General features: G+C 35.3%; 1 protein-coding gene across 2 annotated transcripts in view; it reads left to right on the forward strand.

Moving 5' to 3' along the window:
- Pdcd6ip (programmed cell death 6 interacting protein) overlaps positions 1–18,781 on the forward strand; it is a 74,795-nt gene that overhangs the window by 12,476 nt on the left and 43,538 nt on the right. Inside the window, exons 4-7 of one of the 2 annotated variants that reach the window (XM_005383657.2) lie at positions 6,111–6,238; positions 8,719–8,872; positions 10,173–10,273; positions 12,646–12,777. In XM_005383657.2, coding sequence (XP_005383714.1) covers positions 6,111–6,238; positions 8,719–8,872; positions 10,173–10,273; positions 12,646–12,777 — 515 coding nt within the window. The remainder of the gene's footprint in view (positions 1–6,110; positions 6,239–8,718; positions 8,873–10,172; positions 10,274–12,645; positions 12,778–18,781) is intronic. The other variant, XM_005383658.2, reaches the window with a different exon arrangement.

Consider the following 18,781-nt stretch of genomic DNA (forward strand, 5'->3'; position numbering starts at 1 on the left):
CTCTTTGGCTAGCTTGGGCTGTATTGAATGAAGAGGAATTGTCTTGGACCACGTATGAAATACAGAGAGTAGTTAATGTATGTAAGTAACAGCCGGCCGTGGTGGTGCAGGCCTGTAATCTCAGCACTCTGGAGGATGAAACAGGAGGATTGTTCTGAGTTTGAGGCCGGCCCGGGCTGCAAAGTGAGTTTTAGGCCAGCCTGAACTGCATAGCGAGATCCTGTCTCAAAGAGACCAAAAAAAAAAAAAAAAGTGTCTGCTTAATTACTCTAAGTGCCTATCTTTATAGGGACACTTATCTGTAGTTGGTTGAAATACTGTTACTGGTGATTGCTGTGTTTTACTCCAAGCCATACAAGTGTGAGTAACATCAGATACATGCAGGTTTCCATTCGACTGACTGTGGGTGTGGGCACAGGAGGAAAGGCACTGTTCTTTCCAATTGAGCAGACTAATTTAGAAGAGTAAGTGATTGCTAAGGTAATACTACTAGAATTTAGTGAAGCTGAGAGATGAATCCAGAAAGCCTAACACCAGGGACTAGAAAGAAACAGACCAACTTCTGATGAGAGATAATGAGGTTAGCCCAGGTAATAGATATGGTTTAGAGTAGAAGATATGGGCTTAGGAAACATTTCAGTTTCAGAGGTGAGATTGACAGAGGGAAGAGGAAGAGACGCTAAACCATTTCGACATTTATTCTTTTTAATAGGTTGGATTTAAATTTTTCTGTTTTCTGTTTGGGTGGAAAAATTCCCTTGGCATTAGAAGTAGTGGATTTAAAGCTCAGAAGAGGTAGAGATGTAGATTTGGAAACCATTGTCACTAGGTGATAATAAATTTATCCCCTCTGGAAGGTAAGAGAGAGGTGTTAAAGTTGGAGTTCGTGAGTGTAATCGGAGGAAATAGAGGAAGAGGTTCTAGGAATGTGGCTGAGAAAAAGCTTTCAGTTTTAATGGTGATGTAGTCATTGTTTCCCAAGCCTGACTGCATATAGAATTACCTGGTGAAAAAATTAAATATACAGGGTGTCCTACAGGTGTGATAGGTGGAAATTGGGAGGGGCACTGGAATTAGTGTTTTTCAAAATATCTCCAGGTGACTTGGCTGATTGTACAGGTTGAGACATTGACAGAGTGATTGTGGCAAAGGTAAGGGTTGTCTTAGTCACTTTCATTGTTGCTGGGACAAATACCCGACACCCATAACTTAAAGGAGGAGAGATTTATTTGGCTCATGGTTACAGTCCATGATTGGCTGGATCCAAGGGAGAATGGTGTGGCACAGGGACATAGCAGAGGAAGAGCTGCTCACACGATGGTGACCTGGAAATAAAGAAAGGAGGAGCAAGGGAGGGAGGTACAGTCTTCCAGGTCACACCCCCAGTGACCTGCATATTAGCTGTCATGTCCCCAACAGTTCAGTCAACATCTGTGAGCCCTGCCTCTGAATGTGTGAGGCTCTTGTGGAGACATTTAGATGTAAACCATAAGAGCAAATGAGGTTGAAAAGTCCCTGGATTTGGCAGAGTTAGTAGGAGCATGCTGAAGAATTGAAGTTGGTCAGGGAGTAGATGTAAGGCCCGTAAGGAAGTGTAAACAGCAAGCCTGGGTTGCTCATTGTAGAACATTTGCAGAAAAGATTAAAGGACAAAGGGAACATTATGCTGAGAAGGAAGCAAGGTGAAGAAAAGTATTTTTAGTGCTTTTGTGACTTAGGCAAATTAGTGGGCTGAGAATAAGGACTAGATGACAGGAAATAGGAAATACTAGAGTGACAGTTGAATGATGAGCCAAGTTTCTAGAAGAGGGAAGCAAAAAGTTAAGAGCATACATAGAGCAGGAAGTGGTACATGAAGGCTTTTTAGCAGCAAAAATGGAAATTAAATCCATTTAATATCACCCTCTCAGAATATTATACAGTTTTAGGACACTAAGTGGTAATGCAAATACATAGTTGTTGACATGTAAAGCTATAGCCATAGAATATTGAATAAAAACCCTATTATAGGTTAGAGTTGCTATATTACACACTTACAGGGTTCCTTGAGTTAGTCTCCTTGGGACACCATTAGAATCCAGTATTCTGCATTCCAGTCACCCTAAGTATGGTGTAATATGCAGTTTGTCAGAAGTTATATTTGAGCACATATAAGGTTATTTGTGAAAATATCAAAAAAATTAACTGTAATTAACTCTATTAGGCAGAATATTGACTGATTTTAAGTTCATTTTGTTTGGTGTTCTTTTTTAAATGTTTGAATTTTTTTTTTTTTTTTTTTTGGTTTTTGGTTTTTGGTTTTTCTCCGGTACCAGGAACCGAACTCATGACCTTGCGCTTGCCAGGCAGGCGCTTTTGCCGCTGAGCTAAATCCCCAGCCCCTAAATGTTTGAATTTTAGAAAAATATTTTTACTTATCATGTGATTCACTTTGAAGAACTCGGTGAAAAAGAAATCCTGAAAAACAAGCATACAGTTGAATAATAAGAAAGCTTTCTTTAAAGAAGGTCCCACTATGTAGGCCAGGCTGGTCTTGAACATACTGTGTAGTCTCTAGGCTGGCCTCAAATTCAGTGGTCCTTCTGCCTCGGCCTCCGGAGTGCTGGGATTATAGGCATGGGCCACCATACCCGGCTAAAGAGTTGAATACTAAAACAAAAAAGAAAAAAACCCACCCAGTTTTAGATGTCCTAGAAATCATAAAGGGAAAAACCCCATAATATTTAATTACAGGGACAAAAAAGGTTTTCATAAAATCTCTTAGACATGAGAAATTGTGAAAACAGAAAACTGTTACATAGATTTTTTTTCCTGGATTGTCACTAGTTTGAAGCCATTTTTTTCTGGATAGTATATCTTCTCTTTGCTGGAATATCTTTAGTAACTTTCTAAAAAAAGGGCCAACTTTCTGAATCTGTTCTTCTTAAAAATGTCTGTATTGTACTTTCATATGAATTAAATTATGGCAACTAGATGATTAGGCAAAAAGAAGTCATCTTTGACCTTCATTTCATTCTCTACATCAAGTTAATTCATTAGTAAACCCTCCCAGATTTTCCGTTAAAGTATGTTAAAAAATCCAGTTACTTCTTAGTACCTCTCTGCTACCATCCTGGGCTGAATTATCACCTCTCACATTTCACTGTTGTGTTCCACCAGTCTCCTGCTTTCCTGTGGTTTGTTTTCCACAGTAGGGTGATTTATACTGTTGAAAAACTATCTCCTCCTTACCTCACTCAGAGTAAGAGGATGTTGCATAGGTTGGCTCTCTTCTACTACTTTATGTCTTTGCTTATTATTTTGTCTCTCTTTTCCGGCATCCTGGCCCCAATATATATTTGTTAAAATTGCATTTGTTTAGAATTTGAAGACATTGTACCCTTGCCTTTTAGTGTCCAGTGTTACTGATAAAAGATCTCTTTTAGATGACCTGTTTCTTTTCTCATGGGATGATTTTTACAATCTTCTTTTTGTCCTCCATGTTTGGTCATCTGAAAAGGTCTAATTGGGTCTCATTTTATTCTTTGTGTCTGGTATTTATTGTTGGCCCTGTTAGTGGGAACACTTACATCTCTTCAGCCCTGGGAAATTCTTTATTTTTCTTTGATAATTTCCCCCTTCTTCCCTTCCTCTCTCCCTCCCTCCTGTCTCCCTTTTCTTTTTGGAAGACTTGTACTTTACTTATAGGGTGGTGATTGAAAGGAACAGTGTGAGAGAGAGAGATCAGCTGAGACCACCAGGCTTGTGTGAAGGCAACATGGCGTGGAATTAATTGTGCATCGATAAGGGCAGACAGAGGATGAAAAGGCCATCTTAGGGAGTAAACAGAGGTGGGCTTTTTTAAAAATAGGGTTTGACAGAAGGCAAGGGACGTTAGGCAGGAAGATCTTAGTAAACATCAGTGGTCAAAGTTCTCTGGATGTCTCTTGCCTTAATGGGCAAAGTCTTTGAGGTGTCCAGTGTAAATGTTTGGATGTCTTCAGATGTCTAGGTGTTTGGAAGATTTTGTTCTCCGTCTTATCTCTTGTGTTTGTGGAGGGTACTTGTGTTGAGTTGAGAACAGTGCCTCTGCGGGCCGATAGGTTAGGTATTGGGAGAGTCATGTCCGAATTGAGGCTTACAATGATTATTCTGAGTTTTTGAAAGAATGTTAAAAAAATGTCTTTTTTGTTTGTATGTATGTAGTTCAAGTTGGCCTTGAGCTCACTTTGTAGCCCAGGCTGGTCTCGAACTTGCAACGATCCTCCTGCCTTAGCCTAAAAAATTTTTTTTTAATTTAAAAAATTTTTTTTACTTTAAAGAGAAAAAACCCACAAAATTTCAAAATAATAGGAGGATAACAATGATTAATACACTGTGTATTGTTATCTTTGCATTAATTACTTAGAGTATAAGATACCAGCATTTAATTGTCCATACAATAGTAACACATTATTCTGAGGTTTTTACTTGTAAGTCTTACATTTTTAAATTTGTTGACTTTATATTTATTTGGGTGGTCCTGGGGGTTGAATCCAGGCCTTGTGTATGTTAGACACAATCACTGAGCTCCATTCCCAGTCTTCAGATTTTTTTTTCTGAAAAATTATTGTTAGTTATGATAAAATATACATAATATACCACTTTAACCATTTGTAAGTGTGCCGTTCAGTAGTGTGAGGTACACTTACGTTATTTATTGTTCAGACGTCACTACCATCTGTGTCTAGAACTCTTTTATCTTACAAAACTGAAACCCTGTACCTATTAAACAGTAACTTCCCATTCTCCTCTCCCTGGCAACTATGATTATACTTTCTGTCTCCGAATTTACTCCAGATAACTCATGCAAGTAGAATCATACTGTTTGTCTTTAAAAAAAATTATTGTAAGAAATATATAACATGATAAAGAAATAAAAAAGAAGCCCATAACATGAAATTTAGCATCTTAATTGTTTTTAAGGGCACAGTTCAGTAGTTAGGTATATTCACATTATTGTGCAACAGACCTCCGGAAGGTTTTATCTTGTACATCTGAAATGCTGTATGTACTTATTAAATGGTACCACTCTCTCTTCCTTGGTAGGACCACCTGCTTTATGTTTCTGTGACACTGATTACTCTTACGCATTTCATGTAGTGAAATCATACAGTGTTTGTCTTTTTGTGATTGGTTTATTTCACTTAGTCAAATATCCTTATGATTACATATAGCATGTGTTTCTTTTAAAAGTTGAATATTTTAGTATATGTATATATCACTTTGTTTATCCATGTATCAGTTGATGGACTGAGTTGCTTTTCACTTTTTAACTATTATAAATAATGTTGCTGTGAATGTGGGTATACGCGTATGTCTTTGAGACCCTGCTTTCAGGTTTTTTGGGTATATACCTGGAAGTGAAATATTTGGATCATGTGGTAATTGTATTTTTAATTTTTTGAGAACCCACCGTATTCTTTTTCACAGAAGCTGCCACATTTTATATTTCCATCAATAGTGTACAAAAGGCAATTTCTCTACAGATTTCTCTTGTTTACACTTGTTCTTTCTCTTTTTCAATAGTAGCTATCTTAGTAAATGTGAGGTTATAAATTCTTACTCACAGTTGTATTTTAGCCAAACTAATGTCCTTACCCTCTGAGAGATGACTCAGGTTTGTAGTAATGAAAAACTGACTTAAATGTGTGGGAAGATTGAGAGGTGATGGGAAAATGGAAATAACTTGTTTGAATTTAAGAAATTAAATGAGAAATGACATGAGGATGACTTTTACATTTTGAATCTGACTATAGTTTAAGTGTATGGAAGTAAAGGGAAGGAGAGAAAGAAAAATTTATTAATCTTTTGAAGCTTTTTTTTTTTGTGGTGCTGGGGATTGAACCTAGGGCCTCAGCCATGCTAGACAGGCACTGTACAATTGAGCCAAACCCCCAGCCTCTGATCCTTTTTGAGTTTTTGATGATGGGAATATTTTGGAAGTAAACGGTTGGCTAGGCAGCTCTCAGTAGGTGAGAAAACAGTTCTGGAACTTTTTTTTGAGAGGTAGTAGGGTATAAGACATTTGAAACATTTATTTTCCTTAGAAAAAATAATCTTATAAACTTTTCCTTCTCAATGTTTTACAGCTCTTGCAAGCTTAGGATATGAAAAGAGCTGTGTGTTGTTCAATTGTGCAGCCTTAGCTAGCCAGATTGCAGCAGAACAGAACCTGGATAATGATGAAGGATTGAAAATCGCTGCTAAACATTACCAGGTATGCAGAAAAATAGTTCCTACATAATGATCAACTATAAGTTGGATTAAATTGAAAATAATTTATGTTTAGGTTTGTAGATGATGCTTCTTTATACAACAGATGTTATGAAAAATCAGTCATTTTTTTAAATGAATTTATTCTTAGTGTTAAAACTTTTAACAATAAATAGATTAACTACTTTTAGACCAAGTCTGTTTTTCTTCCTTGTTGTATTCTAGCACCTAGCACAGTGCCTGGCACAGAATAAGAGGCTCAATGAATATTGATTGAATAAATATATGAGACATAATTGTATACATTTATGGTGAGTCCCTTTTAAATAAATGACCTAGGGGCTGGGGATTTAGCTTAGCGGCACAGCGCCTGCCTGGCAAGCGTAAGGTCATGAGTTTGATTCCCGGTACCAGAAAACACCCCCCCCCAAAAAAAATGACCAAATTTGAAGCATCTATGCATTATTTTGTATGTTGCATAGAGTAAGACCCAGAAATTTCACTGGTATCACAAAAATTAAGAACTTTGGCAAGAAAATAAGTTTAATTCTGAAAGTTATGGAGAGGTCATATTTAAATTTGGTCAGACATATAAAGTTCCTAAGATAGCTAGCATTCTGTTTTAGGCACCAATCATTCAGTCATATGAGTTGTTATTTTGCGGCATTTATCATTTAACCAGTTTTTATTTGTTTCAATTATATTAATAGTTTTTATATTATTTTACAGTTTACAAAGTTATTTCATGTCTGTTATTTGACTCATTACGTGATGCATGTCATGTAAAGTGTCATTCTCATTTTACAGATGAGGAGACTAAGGTCAGAAAGGGGTTTCATTTGCGTTTCAGGTGTTCTTACTCCAAATTTCACAGAATTCCAGATGTTTTTTCCTTTGTGTCCTTGTGGAATTTACTTGTCTCAAAAGTGCTCTGAGTCTGATTTTTGTCATTGTTTAAGTGCGGGGGAGAGAAGAGGAATGCTAGTTTAGCAAAGTGAAAGGAAATACAATTTAACAACATACACCAAAGTTATGACTTGCTGTACAGTTTGGATGGGGTTAAATGACAAGTATAACACACATACCACTTGTTTTTGGGCCATAAACGGCAAATATTTTAAAATACGAAAATGTGATACACTTTTATTTGGCTTTCTGTTAACTGTAACACATTGGCATGAGAGATCTTGGAAGTCATTTCGAATTATTAGGGAAATACTCTATTTGTCAGTCTTCACAGCAGACCACATCATATGAGAGAAAGAAGAGTAGTGGTATTAGGCTTTGCTCCTTACCAATGGGCAAGTTCTTCAATACCTCTTGACCTCTGGTTCCTTCTCTGTGTATGAGACTCAACCCCTCCCCGTTCTGGTCTGTAATTCTGCTAGTCATGAACCGAGGGCAGCTGAACCATCCTTGCAGATAATTTTGTAGGATTTTATAAATGCATCAAGTGTGATATTCATTTTAGTACGGTTAACTTTGAATTAGCTCTGTGTAAACTGCATATCTTCCTTTTAATTCCAGGACTTTCTTCCTCTTTCACAGTGTTAAGTTTTTTCACAGAAATAAAGCTATTTTAGTATTATTAACAAAATATCAGTGGGATGAAAAATTTAATGGGGAACATTTCACTGGGGCATTTGAACAACCAAACAAAAATGATGAGCAATGAATAGTAATATTCTTCTTCATTGGGACTAAGGTATATCTTTACCATACCATGCTTATTTGAGAGATGAATTTGTTTAGGACCAAAGTAAGAGCAGTTAAGCACTAAAAAAAAAAATTCATTAATGTATTTCATTTCCTGTATTCTTAGATAAAATTTGAAGAAGTATGTGTAAAAATAAATTTTTTGCCATTAATTTACTTTGTTTTTCCTTGTAATTTACCTTTTTTTTTCTCTTGTGGTACTAGTGATTGAACCAAGAGCCTTTGTACTGGGTTACACCTTCAACCCCTTTTTTAATGTTTTGTTTTGAGACAGGTTCTAGGTAAGTCACCCAGGCTAGTCTCTAATTTGTGATTCTCTTGCTTCAACTCCCAGAGTGCTGAGATTACAGGCATGTGCCACCATGCCCAGTTTCCTGTAATTTATTTTTAATCTTTGCTAAACCTCTTGCTATTGTATAGAGGGTAGCCCAGGCTGGTCTTGAACTCTTGGCCATCCTCCTGCCTCAGCATCCTTCTACAGAGTTTTTGAAAGATAAGCTTATTCTAACCTGTTGGAAATGTATCAACTATTGTAACCATCCTACTAACGTGTTTCATTGTTTATTTTTTTCTCTTTAAAATTAAAAAAAAGATAAGCTTACTGTTCGTAGGTCAGATTTTTTAGATTGGTTTTATATCATATGAAATTTAAATATAATAGATGCTCACAGAATTAGCATTTGGAATGATTTTTGTGTGTTATAATAGAAAATAAAGTCTTGCTGAGCTCTTACAGATTTAAAAAATTTTCCTTCCTCCCCTTTTTAGTTTGCTAGTGGTGCCTTTTTACATATTAAGGAGACGGTTTTATCTGCCTTAAATCGAGAGCCTACTGTGGACATATCTCCAGATACTGTTGGGACCCTCAGTCTTATCATGCTGGCACAGGCCCAAGAAGTATTTTTTTTAAAAGCTACAAGAGGTAACTCCAGTTTTTTTTGTGTTAAAAGAAGTAATAAGCTTTTAAACCAAGAAGGTGATTAGAATACAGTATGTTCTATGTGGCCCTTCCTTTTTGAACATGATACAGACATTATTAAAAAGTTTTAGCTTTTGTTTTTTTAAACTTGTACAGCAAGCAGTGTTTGAGGGCTAATGAAATGAATAGTTAGCTATTGTTTTTAAACACTGGATTGTGAAATAGTATTTATTTATTTATTTATTTATTTATTTATAGTTTTTTGAGACAGGGTCTTCTTGTGTAGCCCAGGCTGGCCTTGAACTCATTGTGCAGCCCAGGCTGGCCTCGAACTCATAGCAATCCTCCTAAGGCTCCTGCCTCAGCCTCCTGAGTTCTGGGATTAGAAGTGTGACCCATAACACCTAACTGAAACAGTATTTATATGTTTGTAATATTGTAAAACATTCATTTAGCAAGTATTTATTTTGTGCTTACTGTATTGCAGGCATTGTTGAAATCTTTAGATGAAGAATTAATAGACAAGCAAGACTTCTATTTCTAGGAAGCTAACATTTTGGTATAGGGGAGATGATAATCAAAAAATTAATGGCAAGATTATTTCTGAGTGACAGTGGTGCAGTGAGGAAAATTTGAATGGATTATGTGATAGTGATTGGTTGTCTGGTTGTCATGTAGAGATTTAGGGGGAGTTATGTTAATTTTACATTCATTAATCAAGACAGGTTTCTTAAATGACAGAAAGGAGCCCTCTAGGCAGAGTCCTTGGTGAATGGGGTAATGAGAACAATTCTCCAAGGCATGTGAATTAGTATGAGAGAATGGAATGTAGGCTGAATGTTCACTCATGCAGAGAAATTAAAAATAAGAGCACAATCATGTAGAAAAGGTATAAAGTAGAATAATTTTTATCTTTTAAAATAAAAATGTATATTGGGATAGAATTCATATACACCAGAATTCACCCTTTCAAAGTTTATACTTCAGTATTTTCTAGTATAGTCAAGAATTTTTCAATCATTAGAACCACCTAATTTTAGAATATTATCACCCCAAAAAGTAACTGAACATACATTAATAATTATTTCTTACCTCTTTTTCCCCCAGTGGTCAGCAAAAATCTATTTTCTCTCTCTTTGGATTTGTCTATGGAATAAAGTTTTATGCAGAAGACTTAATTTCATTAACAAGGATTTTTATGGACAAATTATATACTTTTGATTGTAGTGTCTGTATTTACAGTCATATATCAGTTTGTCTTATTTGTTTTAATTATAATGGTCAATTTAATACTTTATTCCAGATAAAATGAAAGATGCCATCATAGCTAAATTGGCTAATCAGGCTGCAGATTACTTTGGTGATGCTTTCAAACAGTGTCAGTACAAAGACACTCTCCCCAAGGTCAGTTATTGTTTAATAAACATGTAGTTGTTTTTATTTTGCATGTTGAAATATTGTGTACAAGAAGCAAGTTGAAAACTGCATCTTAAGGATATTTGAAGTTTTATAGAAACATTTGAAGAATATATTGGTAGAAATAGTTTTTGAATTTAATATGCATGAACAATTCTCTTATATTTAGGGGATGCCTTTGCCTTTACTTTTTACTAAACTTGTTCTTCCAAGCTAAAACTCTTTCTGGAAAACTTTTATCTGTTTTCAGTAATTTAATCAAATCATTGTGTCATTCTGAATTGTTGTTGATTTGGTACAAGCATGAGAACTGGAGCATGTTGATTATTCATATTTTTAATTACTGTCCTGTTTTCTTAAAGATGAGTCTTAAAGCGCAAAAACAGACATAAAGAAAAAAGGAAAAGAAAACTTAAGTTCATCTGATACTTTGATTAGAATTAAGTTTTGCCAACAGATAGAAAATTGGGATGCTAAAGGCCAGCTAAGGAAAAGCAACCATCTTAAACCACATATCACAGGAAGTGTCATGTTTAAATGTAAACTTCTCTCAAGTGGCATTTAAAAAGACTGGTTAGAGATGATCATTTGTAAATGACAGAACAGATGACTCACAAGTTACACTGGAATGGTTAAAAAAGAATAACAATGAGTGAAATACATGTTTCAGGGGCCAGGGATATAGCTCAGTGGCACAGTGCCTGCCTGGCAAGCACAAGGTTCTGAGTTTGATTCCTGGTACCAAAAACAAAACAAAACAAAACAACACATGTTTCAATAACTGTTTTTCAGAAATGTTCAAGGAATTAGTTTCATTTGTATGGTAGCAGATGATATTTGTTACATGACTTTTTTATAGAAAAACTTACGAATTTATAAATAATCTAGAAATATTTGTAAATTATGAAATTGCAGGGAGCTTTAGGGGTAAAGATGCACATAAATACATCAAAACTACATTTTAGTAGGAAAATGAACAATAAGGAATTATGTTAAGATTCCTGGGAATTTAAAGTACACCAAAGACCTAGTAGAAATTTGCTCAGGACTCTTAGGTCTTAGTTGCATTATTCTTAAAAAGAGAGTTGGGATCTCTTCTCACCTTTTTCTCGTCTGAAAGACCTCATGTTCAGCTGCACAGTGTACTGTTACATCCTGTTGGGCCATTAGTTCAGTCCTGTTACGGAAAGAAGAATGTCTCCTACAAAGACTTGGAAGCTACCTCTGCAGCACTCTGGTATTCCTTGAAAATCTCCTGTTTAAGTACCAAGTTACTCCAGTTATACCTTGAGTACTGGCATGAATGCAGTTTGAGATTTAGATATCGTTTATTACTTCCTTTTTACTAATAAAGCTCATAAGGTATTTTCATATTCTAGTTATAAAACTGGAATATCTGCAAGTAGTGATCCAGGAAGCTAGGAAATTATTCACTGGGAGACAGGAAAACACTCAAGGTAGTAATTCAGTTTTTGATTCTCATATATTTTTGTCTAGACAGTGATTGTCTAGTATATTTCTTGGATTTTTTTTAATAATATACTTCCTACAAACAATGAGGTTATAGGCTAGGATTTGACATTTTGGAAGAAAGCTCTGTCAATATAATGGCTGTTCTGGTTCATGTGTTTGGATTTAAAAATTTTGACTGGAATTGTTTTGAAAACAAATTAGGGCTAAATAATATTTTGTATTGTTAGCTGCTAATGTAGTGCATTTATATCTCTGTGATGTCTTTTTTTTTTTTTTTTCTGTGATGTCTTTGAGTATATGTAACTAAAATGGTAGTGTTTATATGATACTGAGTCATTTTTATATGGCTAAAAATCTTTAGTAAGAAATTTCTTAGGACATGAATTTAAGTGAGAACTTACTTTGCTGTTTTTTGTCTTTTAAACATGATGAAACAGTCAGCTATAGAGCAGTTTCATTAGTATATGTGAGTAATATGGTGTAGTTAACTCTGAGGGCTGGGTAAGGACTCATAAGGAAGCTTCTAAAGCCCTGTGCTTGATATTCCTCTGAATGTCCATTCCACTTCTCTTTCTAATGCATGCTTTCCTTTTTTCCTTGTAAACAAATTGCTGACTTCATGGCTTAATTGAAGTGAATTTGAAAAACCTAAATTGGCTTCAGTTAACAGTTAAAAAAAAAACCCTTAATTTTAATTGAAAGAAAAAAATTGAATTCATAGAATTCAATTCTTGCAAAATCATGTGGTTTTCTCTGTTTACACCTAATGACTAACCTATCTCTAAACCATTAATGGGGTGATTCTAATTTCTGTCTCCTTTTCCTTTTTCTTCCTGCGTCCCATGTTGTCTGTGATGGTTTGTTTGGTTGGACTCTCCCCTGGTTAGTATTTTTATTTCCAGGAGGTGTTCCCCGTCTTGGCTGCAAAGCACTGTATCATGCAGGCCAACGCCGAGTACCACCAGTCTATCCTGGCAAAGCAGCAGAAGAAATTTGGGGAAGAGATTGCAAGGTTACAGGTGAGTTTCTTGGTTTGCTACTTTTTTTCCTAGTTGAATTCCTAGATTTACTCTGAAAAGCTTTCCCATTTAATGCTCCTGTCAACAGAGACGAACGATTATTTTCATCCTTAAGCTTTCCTTATGCTTTTTTTTGAAGTCTTTTATTTTATCTAAAAATTGAAGCAAAATTTTGTCTTCCATTCTCATGTCTGTGTTTACTTTAATGTAAAAGTATTGTTAATTACTATGCTCCATGAAGCTGTGTAGTGCTTAACTTTAGCCTGTCCTTTATTGAGCATATAACTGCAGCTTGAGAAGGACAGTGATTTATACCCCTACCCCTTAGCAGAGTACCTTCTATGTAGTTATATCCATAGTGTTGGCATTGAGGTTGTCAGAAACTTACTGTGATACCTGGATCAACTTTGCAACAGGGACAAGAGTGTTTATATAATTATGCTTTGAGTATTTGTTAAGTAAAGAATAGGAAGAGGACTGTTAGGGAAATTCAAATATGGATTGGTGGGGCTAGGGATTTAGCTCAGCGGCACAGTGCTTGCCTGGCAAGTGCAAGGTCGTGAGTTCGATTCCCGGTACCAGAAAAACCAAAAAAAAAAAAAAAAAAGGAAGATATTATAGAACTGTTGTTCAGATTTTAGTTTTTTAAGAAAACAAACACATATTGACAAAGCTAGAGGAAGATCTTTTTATAAAACTTGTTTTCAGATGTGTCTGATTTTGTTAGGAATTCAGTGTCATTATTGTAAGTTACAGTTGTATATAAAAATGCTTCTGAGTCAGGAATTTCTGTGAGAGAATTTTTTTTTAAGACCAGCATATTCAAATTGTTAGAAATTTACTTTTTTTATTTTCTGGGAATTTTGGGAAAGTTAGATTTAAGGGACTTATTCAATATCTATAAAGCACTCAGAAAATAATTCCTTTAATGTTAATCAAAATTTGAATACTCTATAGAAAAAGAAAACTTCCAGATTCACACAAGAGAGATATGTTCTCAGTTATAGACACATAGAATTTATAGCTTTAGTTTTATAGCTTTAGTCATAGGTCAAAAATTAACATAGAACATACTCACTGATCCATATCTCAAAGGGCAATTCCTCTTTCCAGTAGGCGTGAAATATTTCTAAATATTGATTGGAGGTTACAGATACACAGACCAAAAAAAAAAAAAAAATTACCAACACACCTTATTCTCTGTAGCTTTTAATATAGCATCCCATGGTTCTGACCGAGATCATTAGGTAGTCACACCATCAAGCCAAGTTTCTAGTCTTTGCTATGAGGAAAGCAGACTAACTTGGTTGCATACAGACCAGAAACAAAAAGAAAATCATACTCAGGGGAATGAAAACAATAGGTAAAATGGCAGCAAAGGAAAAATTGCTGCCTACGTCACTTCTGGTGCCAAGAACAATTGTATGTGTGCTTGATACAGTTTATGAGTTGTACTTCTTACATAATGGAGTTTATTTGGCTAAGAAGATAGATCTTCTTGCCCATCTTGGTGGAATTTCTAAAGCTGCCAAAGTAGTTTTCAAAAAGTTATAAAAACATACAAACATATAGATAAAATATGGCTGGGCAGGGTGTCACACCCCTGTAATCCCAGCACGCAGAGGGGCTGAAGTGGGAGGGATGCTGTGAGTTTGAGCATAGCTGGGCTTTATAGTGAGTTTAAAGCCAGCCTGAACAACACAGTGAGCCTCTGTGTCAAAAAACCAAACCAAAACAAACAAAAAAACAAACAAAATCATAAAAAACCAAAACATAGATAAGATACAAAAACAAGATACGAATAATATGTCAGATTTATTTAACTCATTATTGAGGGACCTTGCAAGGTGTTAAATTTGATTTCATGAATTATTGTTTTATTAAGATAGTACATTGATAAGTATTAAGGAAATTTACTTTATTAAACAATATATGCTGAGGTATTTAGGGATGTTGAGTCATAACACCTGAACTTTAGTCTTTAAATGGTTCTGCATAAAAAAGGGCACATGTACGTGTGTGTATGTGTGGGAAAGTGAGAGATAAAGCAAATATAGCAAAATGAAAACAATTGTTGAACCTAAGTAGAGGGCATATTGTTACTCATTGTTCTGGTCTTTCAATTTTTTTATGGGGTTGACATTTTTCTAAATAGAAATTGTGAAAAATATATGGGTATATATTTTAACCCTGTCTCTTGATCTGTTCTGTCTTGTTCCTTCCATCTTTCCCCCCATTGTCCCACGGGTAGTTTCCTTTAGTTTCTGTTTAATCTTTTCAGCATTTTTTTCCCTTGAAAATAGAAGCAAGTGCATGTCTATGCACAAACATAAGGTACATTCTTAGCTTTCCTCATTATTCTAGAAATATCTTGGTTTTCTCCTGTAACAATCAATGTATCTTGAAGATTTATTTTACTGTAGCAGTAGAAAGATGTCATTTTTCTTTGGAACGGGGTTGAACTTCATTGTATAACCTAAAGTTTATTGCTGTCTTCTGCTTTGGATAGTTGTATGATATTTTAGTTTTGGCTTCCATAATAACATACCATGCACAGAGTAATCTAAACAATGGAAGCTTATTTCCTTAGTTCTGGAGACTGAAAGTCTGAGGTCAAAGTGCCAACATGGTCTAGTTCTGGAAAGGTTTAAAGATGGCTTTTTTTTTTCTCCACATGATAAAGAGAGCAAGAGTTTTAATGTCTCTCTCTGTACGGGCATTTGTCCCACGCAAGTGCCCCATCCTGGTGACCTCATTTAATTATGTCCCAAAGGCCCCATCTCCAAATACTATCACATTTGTGATTGAGACGTCAGTGTATGGATTTTGCGGAAAACAGTTAAGAATACAACAGGTATATCTTAAAATAGGTCTCTAGAAATGGGATTGCTGATAGGAAAATATAAATACGTCTATAATTTGTTTTACATTGTATTTAGATTGTTGATCCATTTGGGCTTTATTCTGATGGATGATATGAGGTATGGATTCAATTTTTATCTTTTTGCAAATGGCTACTCATTTTCCCCTAAGCCATTTACTAGGACTTGCTGTTGTTCACAGATGTGAGATTCTTCTTTTAAATTTATTTATTTTAGTTTTTTGTCTTTTGGAAACAAGTTTCATTATGCAGTTCAGGCTGGCCTTGAACTTGCAGTGATCCTCCTGCCTCAGCCTCCCAAGTCCTGGGATTACAGGCGTGTGCCACCACGCCCCATTGATGTGGGATTTTATCATATATTAGAATTAAAAGTTGTTTATGCTTTAGAATGTTTTAATGCTTGATATGTATTCTCATTTCTCATTTTCTTAATTCTCTTAACTGTTCATGCTTATTTTTTGCATTTTCTCATTTTTAGAATTTTCCTGTTCTTCCTGGTTTATATTTCTTTATAAGAATTTTATTGTATTTAACTATTTTGGGAAATTTCAGACATATTAAATATGAATCATAACTGCCTGTTACCTATCTTCACTGACTTATCAGTGTTTGCTGTTTTGTTTCCTTGACTTCCTCTTCTCATTTTGAGGTATATTCTAGTTTATCTTACTTGATTTAATCTTTAAGTAGTTTAGTATATATCTTTGGTAGATAAATATTTAAAAAATTAAATCCACATTATCGTGCCTTTACCCTATCTAGCTAATTTATTCTCTGTTTTTTTTTTTTGGTACCAGGAATCGAACTCACGACCTCATGTTTGCTTGGCAGGCGCTGTGCCACTGAGCTATATCCCTGGCCCTAGCTAACTTAATATTATTGTCATTTACATCTAAACTGTCTCCCCAAAGTCTCATATATTGGGCTGCTCTACTCATCAGTAGATTCATCCATTGAGGAGTTTAGTAGCTAAATGTGCTCTTACGAGATGGGGCCTGGTTAGAGATAGGTCCCTGGGAAGTTGTATTCCTGTCCCAGCACCTCTCTTTGATGTTTGCTCTTTGGCTGCCACAGGGTGAACAGTGTTTCTCAGCCTGTCCCTTCCACTTTGCTGTTCTGCCTTGGACCCAGCCAACTGTGGGTTAAATCCTCTAAAAATTGTGAGCCATAATAAATGCCTATAAATTATGGGTGTTGGGTATTGTCCTAGCGTTGGGAAAGTAACTAATACAAATATGATTAATAATAATCGTAAGTCAGTATTGTCTAAATCTAGCTTAGTTTTTCCTCATTGTTTTTCTCAGGTGTCTTAGTTTGTTCAAATTGGGATAATACAGAGTCCTCACATTGCACTTGGTTAATATGTCTTTGAAATCTTTAATTTTTAGCAGCCTCTTCTCAACTGCTATGTTGACATTTCTTATTCTTCATGTTTCTAATGTGATTTCTGTGATGTCTTTTTGTTTCTTTAAAAAGTGTTTCGGTCTTTCTTAAATGAATTTGTATTTTCCTTCACTTTCTTTGCTGAATTGTCATTTCGTACTTCCCATTCTCTTGCTATCTAGCTATCACCCACTGATGTCTGGGCCATGTAGTTCTCAGTTCATACTTTGTGTTTTTGGCACTGTGCATTCTTAAATTTTTAATTTTTTGTTTTCTAGCATGTTTTAATCTACTTTGTTGCAATATTTTGTGAATTTTCATTATTTGCTAATAAGTTACACAGTACCACTCATTTGCATCATTTTCCTTTTGCTTTTTGTTGAGGCCAGTGAAATACCTTTTTGGTTGTGTTTGAATGAGATTGATTTTCCTGGAGGCTCTTGGGTTGTGAAGTGAGCTTTCCAGGCATCATTGTATAAGGCCTTCCTCTTGTCCTCAAAAACTTGGTCGGTTTAGGAACAATTTCTCCTCTGTATCGTTATCTGTGCTTCCCAGTGCTTTTCAAGTTGATGCATCAAGTTTTATTCTGCTTATTATTATTTTTTAAAATTTAATTTTATTTTTTTTTTTATCTTTTTGAGACAGGGTCTTGCTATGCAGTTCAGGCTGGCCTTGAGCTCATTTTGTAGCCCAGGCTGGTCTCGAACTTGCAACAATCCTCCTGCCTCAACCTCCCGAGTGCTGGGATTACAGGCGTGTGCCACCATACCTGGCTTGCATCTAGTTTTAGAGTTTGTCTTTTGCTGGCATTTTCTAAGTGCTCACCTCTCTTTCTTCTTCAACCCCATTTTTTCAGTTCGTATGTTTCCCCTAGAAACCCTCCTCTTTTATTTAATATCGCTCCTGATCTTAACAGCTCATTTTTGGGATGAGGCCACTTAATATCCAATATTTCCTGTGCCCTCCTAGTGGCTTTACCAGTTGGCTTTGCCTTTGTCATTGGATGGCAGGTGTTTTATTTCTTTTTCATGGTTTTCCAATTTGATTCCAGTGTTTCCCAGTCACGGTGGCACCCTCAGCACTTCCCTTTAAACTCCTGTGTATTCAGCATAGGTTGTTGTTCAGGGAAGTGACAAATTTACAAATCAAATTTGATTTAGAGGTTTAACAAGTTACATTTTTCCATTTCCTGGTTTACACTGAAGATGTAGCTTTTATTTTGGTTATCCTTGTTTCTTTATTGCTATCTGTTGATCTGGCCTGTCTTTCTAAATTTATTGGGTATTTTGTCTTTGTGTTGCTACTAACAGTGGATTTATTTCCTCTGTTAACTCTTCAAATTGATGTTTATATGTATTTAGTAGTTGGATTTTATATCTTATGTGCTTGTCTCATTATTTAGAATAGTTCAGCAACTCTTAGCTTTTCCTGACATACAAGTGTATTACTTGCAATTATTTTTTTCTTTTGTCTTATTTTACGTGTGTATGGTAATAGTGGTGCTGGTGATCTTCAATTTCTACCTGAGGGATGTTGTATTTATTTTTTATTAAGTATATCTTTGAGGTTAAGATTTTTTTGGTGAGATTAAGATTTTTTATGGTGTTAAGAAATTCATTTCTATTTTACTAAGACTTTAAAAACAAGATGCTGTATTAGTATTCCATTACTGTAACAAATACCTGAGATAATCAGCTTATAAGGAGAAGAGGTTTATTTTGTTTCACAGTTCTGGAGGTA

This window comes from Chinchilla lanigera, unplaced genomic scaffold, assembly GCF_000276665.1.
Source record: "Chinchilla lanigera isolate Chin_1 unplaced genomic scaffold, ChiLan1.0 scaffold00020, whole genome shotgun sequence".
NCBI lineage: Eukaryota > Metazoa > Chordata > Mammalia > Rodentia > Chinchillidae > Chinchilla > Chinchilla lanigera.